The sequence below is a fragment of the Monomorium pharaonis genome, chromosome 4, assembly GCF_013373865.1.
Source record: "Monomorium pharaonis isolate MP-MQ-018 chromosome 4, ASM1337386v2, whole genome shotgun sequence".
Lineage (NCBI taxonomy): Eukaryota > Metazoa > Arthropoda > Insecta > Hymenoptera > Formicidae > Monomorium > Monomorium pharaonis.
Window position 1 is genome coordinate 23,247,606 of NC_050470.1, and position 11,548 is coordinate 23,259,153.

Genomic DNA, 11,548 nt, shown 5'->3' on the forward strand with positions numbered 1-11,548 from the left:
AAAAAGAAAAACAAGAATTTTTCGTTTACTCCTCGACTACGCGATAAAACCCGCAGCTTTTTTGCCGTAAACGTACATCTAATGGTTTTATCGCGAAACGAAGAGAATATTTGCCCAAGCGAATGCCCCTAAGTTAATACGAAAGTTTTACGAGTCTCAGATTATCGGCTTAAGTTTCTTTCATGTAGTAACGTAAATCTTTATTGCACTAAATTCTTAAATAAAAATAATATTTTAAAAAAAGCAATGACATTTCCAAAATGAATTAAGTACATTAAAACTAGGAGTTTGTTCCTTATGATATTTAATTTATTTCATTTATTAATTTTATTGAATCAATTGTTTCATAAACATGTTAATCTTTTATAGTAAATAATATGTTACCTTTATGCAATATCATATCGCAAAAATGGATAAAACACAATAGATAAAATGTTTTTAATTCATTTTCGAATACAACGCACATTAAGCAATACATAATAATTAAAATTTTTGAAAAAGCTAAATTTTTATATATACTTTGTATAAAACTGACTCTTTAATTTTAATAAGTTTGATTAATGAGCGTCATTTTAAAAATTGATTTAACGATTTAATACTCAGAGAAAACTTTCATAGTTTTCAAATTATAAATATATCGGAAAACTATTAGTTTACATAATTGAAGAATAATAGAGGAAGATCACCAATACAAAGCGAGAAATAAAAAACGAGAAAATTCATTTATAAAGAATTAAAGAAAGCTGAAATGCATCTTACAAAAAAATTAATAAAACACAATGTCATTTCGAAACAAATACTTTTTCAGAAAACAATATTGCATTAAAAAATATTGCAAAAAAGTTAAAGAAAAACAATTAATATTAATTAATTGTTTACTCCTAGTTTTAATATAAATATTAGTTAATTTAAATATTAATAAAAATGTAATTTTAATAAAAATTAAATAAATTGCTTCTTAATTAAAAATTAATTTAAATTATAGAAAATGTAAAAAAATAAAAGATTTAAGTATAATTCTGTATTGTGTACATTTATCTTTTATATATTATTCAAAATTTTATGATTCTCACTCAAAAGTTTATTATTCCTCGACAAAAAAATTTTATACAAATAAAAAATCACTTAAATATATCGATTTGTGCAAAAAATCTTTCGATTTTTAAGGTGCAATTCCTGAGAGACTAAAGAAAAACATTTCTCCTTTACAAAGAAGCAAATAAAAAAAAACACGGCCGAGCACACGCTGGTACGGTTATTTCCTTGGCACCGTGTGAAATTCGATCAAATCGATATAATCTCCGATTGCAATTCGGTAGAACGGTCTCACATACACGGTGCACTTGCGCACGCCGTATCTGTCCCCAAGGTTTCCATTTCACGCTCTCACGCTGAGCTTACATCGGACAAACCCGAGGAGGAAACGTCGCGATCGGCATGGTGCAATTGCACAATACCCCAGCGATTCCAATAAGAAAGTTTAGTCATGCAACATCATTTCAACTAACATCCTCTGAGACATCAGAGAGACCAACGAGCATACATATATACATTACACATGTATCATAGAAAAACTCCCTTTTTCCTGCTTATTGCGACACATTAGAATATTATCATTTCATTATGGATATAGAAAATTTATTTATGTACTTTTTCTTAGCAATAACAACATGACGAAAATGTTAATTTATAAATTAGCATGCAGACTCATAAATTAAAAAAAATTTCAATCAGTTATTCAATGTAAAGCGTTTGAAGCTTTATCGATTAAAAAAACCGTAAAAACTGACAAAAATAATAATATTTAATCACATTAAATATAATAGTTTAATCAAAAGTATCTAATCATATTTCCTCCAATATATGTATATTTTTATAAATTTAGGTTGAAATGAAAATTATTCAAGATTTCATTTCTCTTTCACACTACATTGAAACACATTTTAATATCAAATAATTTAATGCATATTTTAATATCAAAGAATTTAATATGAATAACTAATTCTGATATAATCTGCAAAAGAATTTTGCATCAATTCAATTTCATTATAAAATATTTGTTGAATTTCGCGTCACATACAATATATGAATTATAATGTGCTTCGAATCCTAATCCATCCATTTCAGAAGAAATAAAACAATGGATATTAAATATTATACTCTTATATTCTTAATTTCTCATATTCTTAACATAATTTTTTATTTTTCTAATTTTACAATAATATAGAAATTATAGAAATTACAGAATTATAAAAATAAATAATGTATTTAAATGTATTAAACAGAATAAATATAAACTACATTCTGTTACAATTATTATCACATTAAATTAAAATATTTGTTTTTAATAATAATTGCCGAGAAATCGAATCAACTCTCTCAATTCTTCGTAGCCTTTTTAATGATGTTTCGTAACATACATATTTATTTTCATAAAATTATTTAAAATAAAGTCTATTTTCTAAAAAAAATAAAAGAAAATTAATAATAATAATTTAATACTCACAAGTAGATGCACAGCATAGCATTGTTAATCTGTAACAAACGCATCAAGATTAAAACAGAATCAAAAATAACTAATATTTAGAAAAAAAATGGCCGTAGCGTACATTGAGGCCCGTATTCAAAACGCGTTTCTAAAAAAAGTTAGCAATTTTTTGTTTTCGTTCTGTCCCTTTACATCTAGGCTACGTTCAAAAACACTATTCAAATACCCGCATGTATCAATTTTATTCCTGTTGTCATTGAATGTTAAACAAAGCTAAAATGATACGTGGGGGCACCACCCGGGTGACATTTCTGTAACTTTAATAAAGACAGAATGATAAAAAAAAAGCGTGATAACATCTCTATAAACGCGTCCTGAATACGGATCTGAGTTTTCTATTCGTTATTAAAAACTGGGAACGCAGAAAATATTCGCGATGCTAATTACCGTCGTTTCATTGTTACTTTCATTATTAATTTCCGTTAACTCGCACACGCAATCAGTTCGTGAAAAATCCACCGATACGAACGGGTCGTTACCACGATCACGAAGTTCATTTCAGAGCTATCGTATGTTCGCACCTTCTTTTTTTTCATCGTCGATACGTCGATCGGATCTAATGACGGATTTAATTAAGCCCGCGCACCCGAGAAACCGCGATATTGCAGGGAGACAAATCGAGCTGCGGTTAAGGATCTTTAAGTGGGAGAATCCACTATCAAACGAAAGAAGACAAATAAATAATTGTTATTCACCTGCTTGCCGCTTCGCCGTCACCCGATGCCTCTCAGGCCACCTCCTCCTCTCAGCTTCCGGTCGTTGCTTCCTCGTGGCACGCTCACTCACAATTTCCACTCGCGAAATTATTGTTGGGAAAAGCTAAGGCATTTGTCTCTGGTGGCCTTTAAACAAAAGGCTCAAGATAAAACTTCGGAAACATAAATGTAACTAGTGTCTTCTATGTCAGATGGTGGAGCAATTTTTATTTGTAATAATTGATATTTTTGCAACGTAACTAAAATTGAACTCAAACTCTCTTGCCTTTACATAATTTCTACAAAATATTTACAAATTAATATACTTAAGAATTTCTTTCACTTTGGTGTAAAACTTTTTTTTTTTGTCGATTATACAAATACATTTATTCTGCTTTTGCAGGACGCAACTGGCGCGTAAATTGTAGGTTAGATTCGTTCTTCGTAGATTTTATATAGAAAAAAGTCAAAAGATGTACGAACTATCCTTTTATCTCTTTCAGTTATCTAAGCAGATATATGTTTTCATATTAACGGTGCACGTTTCCGAGGAACAAGGTGATTAACCGTTTTAAAAGGTCTATGCCGATATTAGCGACTTTCCTCTACGAGATCAACCATCCAAATCTACGTTCGCGAAAACGATCGAGAACGTCCCTTGCATCGCGCGACAATTAGGGGTTAAGTTACGTCACGCCGCCGCCGGTGTACACGAAACGCGGATCCTGCTCCAAATCGAGAAGCATTCGATTAGCGAGCTATTCTTGGCGCCGATCCTGTATCTCATACCTCGACAACTGACGATCACATACGGCGCGCAAATTCCGCGCTCGTATACGTCGAACATTCCATTCGCTACGTCAATCGCGCGCAAGAACACTCCGCATGGTGTATGTTACCTCTCGACGATGCGGAATGCATGTTATTTTTCGGCAGAACGACGATTCTGTCACTTTGAGCTCACCGTTCGCGCGAATATTCGAGGATTTCAACATCATCGCGTGTTCGTTCACGCGGCGCGAGAGACAGTCGTCGCGTACAGACGCGAAGGTAGCAGCTCCCCTGAAGTTAGCCGCGCTACGCGCTTCCTTCTCGTTTCGGACTCGATTAGTCAATTCTCGCGAGGGGGCCAATCAGCGTCGCACGCTCGCGCGTCTTACCCGCCGTTTATTCCTCCGTCGCGACGCAACGAAGTGCTCGGTAACGACAGGTCGGGAGTGCCGTGCGTGAACGATGAACAACAATATTTTCGCGAGTGACAAATCACTCGCGCCGCAAAAAGGCGACACGGAGGAGCAGCCCGATGAACGGAGGAGGTGGAACCATCGTGAGCGGAGCCACATCGCGGGGTGAGTGGACGACCACTTGTCAATCGAGTCGATATAATCGGGAGGGATTAGCGTATTCGTATTCGTCGCGATCGCATCCTAAGAGAGATAACGGAACGACGTTCGACGGAACGTCCCGCCCCCTCGTGAATGGGTGAATGATAGCACGGGGACTGTGTGCTGACATAGCACGGCACAATGGCGCTATACCGGCGTCCGGCGCTGTTCGGCGCTGTTGCTAAAACAAACGGTCGACTGCACACACACCTTTGTACACGCATGTGTACCGTAGCATTACGTCCGCGTTGCCGGCCAGTTTGCCGTTTCACGAAACACACGCGTATTCGTGAAATGTTTTACGAGAGGGAATTACGTTGGGATCTATCCCGTCGAATTCTGTCGATGAATCATGTTTATGCAAGTTGATCCGCTTCAATTCATCTCCCGCTGTGAGTTTTTACGCGCGGGATTAAGCGGTTTCGACGCGAGTTTTTCTCGTCTCTTCTTAATTAATAAATTAGACCAGTGAAATTAAATCGCCCTGCGAGAAAGATGTGCGACAGCTTCCTTTCTCTTTCCTTTTTTTTCGTTTCCCTCGTATTTTAATATCGCATAATTTTATTACTCCTTAGAATATTAAACTATGATCAAATTTTGGAAAAAAAATACATGAAACGAAAGAATAAACTTTTTTTTAATATTATATAATAAACTTTAAATTTAATTCGCATTTTTTATTAAACAATAAATTTGACTAAATTGTTAGTTTTTTGTATGGTGTCATTTTCGGATTTATCGTTATTAATTACCTTAAGTGGAGCAATTAGCACTCATTCAAAAGCTTTATTTGAAAAGAGATGCTTTTTTTAACATAAATAATCAATCTTTTTCCACTAATTGACGAATATTGACCATTGTCTATGAAAAAATTTTACAAAAATGTTACATTTTATACAAAATCCACACCGTTTACTTGTGAAAAATTTGGAATTTCCTAGTGTCTCTTTGGTATGATAGCTATCGGCGGTTCTGTTATACCTCACATTCCATTCGTGAAATGTCACGCGAATAGCTACCATGTCAGTAGCCTAATGCACTCGAAGAATTCATCGTTGCTGAGGAATTTCGTATGTCCTATCGTTGTACAAGCTTGACCTAGTGTACTGGATATCAATTGATATATCAACCATAAATTTCTTGCACTCTCATATTCCATATTTTGATAAAGATTACATTAAAATGATATTAACATGGTGAAATTTCGAATGCAAGATTGTGTACATATATATAATTGTAACGCGTATATAGTTATTAAATTACTTTATTCTTACGATAAGAAATTGACGTAAATAAGAAGGAATGTAAAAAGAAAATACTCGTACGTGTGTAGAAAGACATTGCTCATTATTGTTCTGTCGTTAGAAACATTATCTGATTAAATTTACATAGTAGTAACTATACACGCATAGATGTACATACATATACAATAATAAGAATACATATTGTATTGTATATTTAAAATCGCATTAACCATTATGCTCTATTTCACATTGTAATTAATTTCAAGTGCAGTGTCTATTCTGTACGTTAATAAAACCTCCTTCGACAAATAGAAAACGCTTTTATTTTATAATTTATGTATTAGCTAAAGTGCAGTCATTTTATGGACGTGAAAGTGAAAAATCTTGGAAATGTGAAATGTAACATGTGAAAAAGTATACATTTACGAGTATATCCTAGAGTACAATTTCTAAAATTTATCTATGAAATTTTTATCAAACAAGCTTGAGCACTCTGTAAATGCTTTGTGCACTGTTGAGCAGCAAATTTATTTCGCCCAACATTGCAAGGAGATAAAAAAACATGTAATTATTTTTAGTTTCTCTTTAAATAACGTGGAAATACAGAGAGTATCATTATCTTATAAATTTATATTATATATAAATTTTATATAATTGTATATAAAATTTATATAATTTATATAAATATTGTTATACATAATTGTATATATAAAGTGTTATGCATATGTATATGTGTTATGACTAAAATAAATAATTTGACATAATTTTCTTAATTATAAAATCTATCTCCAATTTTACAATGTCGGTAAAAATAAAAACAAGAGAATGTTTCTTTCTGATGTTCTTATGTATATCTTTAAAAAGATTAAAGAAAATTTAATATATCTCAGTAAAATATAATCGACATAAGAGGAATGTTTTCATACAGCAATGTCTATGTTTCTGTCATCAAAACTTTGCCTTCACTATTTGCATTAAATAATTAGTACATTTCCTCCTTCACATTTATGTCATATTACAATCTTTCTTTTAAGGTCTTTTTTCTTTGTTAAAATATTTAAAAAATCGTCATTTAGATAGATACATCATATATTTAAAACAGAGCTGAGATTTAAATGCAATTTCTGTCCATTGTCTTTCATTTATTGCATAAAAATGTAAGCAATAAAATCTAAATCAATCAATCGTAGTGTGAAAGTCTTGAAAATATAAGATTACATTTTATAAATTTTCTACTTTTTTAATTGTCGAGTGATTTAAAGTTTAAGTCTTACTACTTATGTTTTCCCATGTGCTATAATCTGTGTACTTAAATCCCACCTCTAGAGTATCAGTAATTTTAAATGTATGACTAATTAAAAAAAAAAAAAAAGTACTGAATTTTTTAACTCTTAATTTATCTTTTTTGTTTCTTGTGTCTGTTTGAAAATGTCCGATTATAATCAACATGTTGGGCCTGGCACTAGGAATTTGCATTCCTAGTAATACTTTGCACAACACGTTGTCCCCACCATGCCTCCAAATTAAATGGCTCAAAATCTGCAAAAAGACAAAATACATTGTTCTATCCTTAATTCATAATATATTCAATAGCGAGTAATAAAATAAAAATTATAGAAGTCACAATAAAATAATACAATAATAAAACAATTAAAAATTAATACAAGTTAATTCCACTTTACATGCATATATAAATTTCTTAATAAATTAAGATCAGGAAAAAAAAACAAGTAAAATAATATAATTCTGGAATTTTATGCAAACCCTGTATATTATTATCACTTCTATATAAAGTGCAGAAAAATATTTACCTTTCAACTGTGGATTTGGCTCACGTTCTTGATAATATGTAACTGATGCTCCATTTCTACAATTGGAAGAATTACTGTGTGGTTGATTGTGACACATATCTAATTCTCTAGATACGGAATTCCATGCTGAAAAAAATAGAACAAGTACAAAAAATAAATATCCGTTAGAAAAATATATTTCAGTCTCTTGAATTAAATTGCGTCTATATACTTACAATCGTAAATATACTTAATCAGGTCAAAGTGTTGCGCCAATGTCTCTGGCTGATGTCTAGAAGGTATCGAGGAAGGCCTCTTCCCGTTCATTGTAGTCATCTGTGATCTACTGCTACAAATAACACAATTAAGATAAGCAATTGTTCTAAAGATATAATTCAATTCTCTTACTTGATACAACTTTACAAAAAAAGTTTGATCTCCTAACATAACCTAGCGTAGCCTAATTAATTAAAATGTGTCAAAATGTCCATTGTGACGCTGACGTCAATCGCACATTCTTCTAGGAAAATAATCATCCTTATAATTAGTTAGAAACACACGAGTTATACAGAGTTCGTGTAAGCATAGATACTTCGTAGAAGCATTTTACAATGATCCACACGTTATACGGGTCATTATACGATTCACGCGTTATAACGATCGAGACCCTGGTTCATAATTATCACGCATGTGACTCGATAACTTGCGATAACATCGTCAAACGTCGACGTGAGCGTAGTGGAAATCACGCGACGACAATGCGGCTCCTTCGTGACAAGTGTGGTTCGATGTAGTTGCAGCACACGTATCAGAATCCACACGTACACGAAGGCACGTATGTCACATTACGAATTCAGCCATTTTTAAACCATCCTACACACATGCTTTGACACGATACACCCATGTGACGGCCCGCACTGTCCGTCAACAATTAGGCGTGACACCATTCCCACACGCGATTTCCATTTCGCGCGCGCGCGCGCACGTGATTAACTATAGATAGCATAAAGACTGTGTGTGAGTGGGGTGTGTGTAAGAGAGAATATGTATGTAATAAGGCGTGTATAAATATATACACACATAATACATACATGCACACGTACACACAACAGCGATAAAAAAAACTATACATATTCGAATGTGCCTCGTCGAAGGTGGAGCACAGAGGAAATCCCTCGCCATGCCGTGAAATATCTGGAATCCGCGAATTAAGTGTCCAAAGCATGAATCAATGTTCGGGGGAAAGGGGGAGGTGAGCAGAAACTTCAGCGCGGGAAAGATGGCGGCCGAAAAACGTGGATGCGTTTTTCCCCCGTTTCCACGCGTTCTCGATCGTTCTCGTTTCGTGGAACAGCCGTCGCGCATCGCGTTCCGCTTTCACACGCCCAACGACGCGACGCGACGCAACACGGCGACGGCGACGACGACGACGACGACGACGACGACGACGACGACGACGACGACGACGACGCAGAAGCGATTCGCGAGGAATCGCGAGGAAGAACGGTGCACGGCACGCCAAGCGTGGATGTTAGACGTTACCTCATTTTTCCTAGTTCCGTGTCCCTCCCAGGCTCTCGGCGACGATGCGACTCGATCTGTCGACGCGACGGGTGACGGTGGCCGGGGCACGCAGCCTGGACGTGGCTGCGTCGGGACGCGAACGGCGGACGAGGCTCCAGTGCCGCTGACAATGAGGGGAAACTGTGCAGCCGTGTCAAGCGCACAGCTGTACCAATCCTACCCTACTGTGTTCTGTCAACAATCGCCACGACGCAGCGACCTTCCGACTACGCGGAAGAGAAACACACGAATGGCCGGTGGTGGCGCGGAGAAGCACGATAAGAATCGGGAGCATCGCCAGATGGCGCTCGAGTATTGAACAGCGTTGCCTAGCCGGTAATATATCCTAGCATCTCGGTCAGTTAGACCTCTGTTTAAACCGCGTTAGACGACAGTTTATTCAAATTTCTCTCAAAAGTCATTGCTGCATTGTCACTAGATGGATCTGCTATTAGCGTACAGTAATCACTGTACAGTTACAGTTGAACTATTAAATTCAACTGTTTCTTTTAATTACTATTTTATATTACATTGATAGATAAATTAGAACTTGATGAGAAAGGACTAATATTTTTTTTATCGCAAGACTATATCTAATTGTAGAAACACAGTTTTTTAAGATTAACTCAGTCGATTAAGATTTGTTTTTTTTTCTCCGGAAATCTTGTGCTTTTTTTAAAGAATTCTTGACAATTTCTCAAGATTTTTAAATCAAATTATATTGTGAAAAAAAGTATTAATTTTTATTTAACCTCATATAATAAAGTTAAGTTTTTCTATTTCTGTTTGTTCAATTATCAAATTTCTTTTTAGCAATTAAAAAGTTCAAAGAAATCTGAAATCTATAATTTTTATCAAAATTTTGAAAACAAGATATGAACTTCATAGAAAAGTTTTAATTCTAACTTCGAAAATTATAAACATAAATTCTATATATTCTCAATTATACGTAAATAACAGAGATGCGCTAAAACATTTATATCATTATTTTTTCGTCGCGTGTCCACGATAAAAACGCTTGAAAGCCTATCAGAATAATTTAAGAAGAGATTACAGAAAGAAGAAAAATGCAATTACGTTCCATTTCCTAGCGCCTGCAGTAGATTTAATTATCGTTTAAAAGATACATCCGTAACACAATAGAATTAGAAAATCCGATAGTCCCATCCGTTATCTCGTAAGACTTGTTTGAAAACTTATCGTATTATCTGTGGCTTTTCCTGTTCTTTTCTTTATTATCGAAATGTGAAAGTATCGAACATGGTTATCTGTAGAATACATATATACCTAAAGCGATTCACTTTTCTCACTTGTCGATGCAATATAAAAGTCACAACATTCTCACACAGCAAAATATATCTGAGATATAATCAGAGATATTTTCTGAGATATAATCAGATTGTGCTTACAATTTTAAATAAGTTTTAAGATATCTTATTGTCAGATATTCGCAGAATTCTGCAGGACATTATTACTTAATATTGTCTGTTAAAGAGTATCTCTGGAATATTTGTATATAATATGATCGGTATTATAGTTATTTTATTTAAGTTTGCTTCATGTTTATTTTGAAATATATTTTGCAACCAAGAAGATAATTTATTTAACATATCTTACGATAAATTTCAGATTATCGTAAATTTAAGAATTAAAGATATGATTAAACATAAAAATTAAATACCACATTTGAGAGAAAATTATCATGACTTTTTAGTATCTCAAAGATATCTCAGAAATATTTTTAAGATATCTTGACAATCTTGACATGCTATGCAACAGATATTCCGACAAATATATATCTTCAAGATATCTTTATGATATATTTTGCTGTGTGGGTTGGTTATTTACTTTAAAGAAATGTGTTTTTCTATGAGAGTAATATTCTATTTATTCACCCTAATTTTTTTAAAATAATAACAAAATTCAATGAGAATCTTGGAGAAAGAGAGAGAGAGAGAGTGAGACATACCGTTTTTCTTTTACATTGCAATGTGTGTACATTAATTTAGTTACCTAGAAATGTGTGTCAGCGTTTCTTCAAAACAAAATGTAGTATTTTAGAATTAAAAAATTTTAATAACATAATTAAGAAAAGGCAGCTCTTTGAAATTGCTCCTCAACTAGGTCATTATACTTAGGAATACGTCACAAAAACATCGGGTAATTAACCCAGTTTATGAGTCAGACAATTCCATATCTAAGTAACTATACAAGAGAAATATAATGAGATTTTATGATTTTGATTAAGAAAGACAAAATTAATATTTGTAGATATTTATAGATATTAATTTTTATTAAAAATACTTGTACTTAACTAACATTA

At 33.5% G+C, this 11,548-nt stretch overlaps 2 protein-coding genes across 9 annotated transcripts in view; both read right to left on the reverse strand.

Annotated features, from left to right (window-relative positions):
* Window positions 1-3,822, reverse strand: part of LOC105837285 (glutamate receptor ionotropic, NMDA 2B) — a 192,370-nt gene extending 188,548 nt beyond the window's left edge. For all 4 annotated transcript variants that reach the window (XM_036285951.1, XM_036285949.1, XM_036285950.1 and 1 more), the window contains exons 1-2: window positions 3,244-3,822; window positions 2,507-2,535 (exon numbers count right to left, since the gene is read on the reverse strand). The gene's annotated coding sequence lies outside the window, so the exon portion shown is untranslated. The remainder of the gene's footprint in view (window positions 1-2,506; window positions 2,536-3,243) is intronic.
* Window positions 3,823-5,954: 2,132 nt separating this feature from the next.
* LOC105829502 (MAPK regulated corepressor interacting protein 2) lies at window positions 5,955-9,473 on the reverse strand. Of its 5 annotated transcripts, none has more exons than XM_028189712.2 (4): window positions 9,205-9,473; window positions 7,899-8,008; window positions 7,684-7,809; window positions 5,955-7,411 (listed from the first exon to the last, which is right to left on the reverse strand). In XM_028189712.2, the coding sequence occupies exons 1-4, from the start codon at window positions 9,207-9,209 to the stop codon at window positions 7,335-7,337; spliced, it is 318 nt and encodes a 105-aa protein (XP_028045513.1). In that variant the 5' UTR covers window positions 9,210-9,473; the 3' UTR covers window positions 5,955-7,334. The 5 variants fall into 5 exon arrangements, with proteins under 5 accessions (XP_028045513.1, XP_012523859.1, XP_028045512.2 ...); XM_012668405.3 differs by having other exon boundaries at window positions 7,899-8,011; window positions 9,205-9,471; XM_028189711.2 differs by lacking the exon at window positions 9,205-9,473 and adding an exon at window positions 8,793-9,198.
* Window positions 9,474-11,548: the final 2,075 nt, after the last annotated feature.

What these genes read in the sequence shown, in the direction of transcription:
- LOC105829502 (XM_036285952.1), bottom strand. Translation starts at nt 8,887, where the DNA reads ATGCTTTGGACACTTAATTCGCGGATTCCAGATATTTCACGGCATGGC. An exon ending in GACGAGGCACATTCGAATAT is followed by an intron (nt 8,012 to 8,792) that starts GTATAGTTTTTT and finishes TGTTATTTGTAG; the next exon opens with CAGTAGATCACAGATGACTA. An exon ending in GCCAAATCCACAGTTGAAAG is followed by an intron (nt 7,412 to 7,683) that starts GTAAATATTTTT and finishes GTCTTTTTGCAG; the next exon opens with ATTTTGAGCCATTTAATTTG.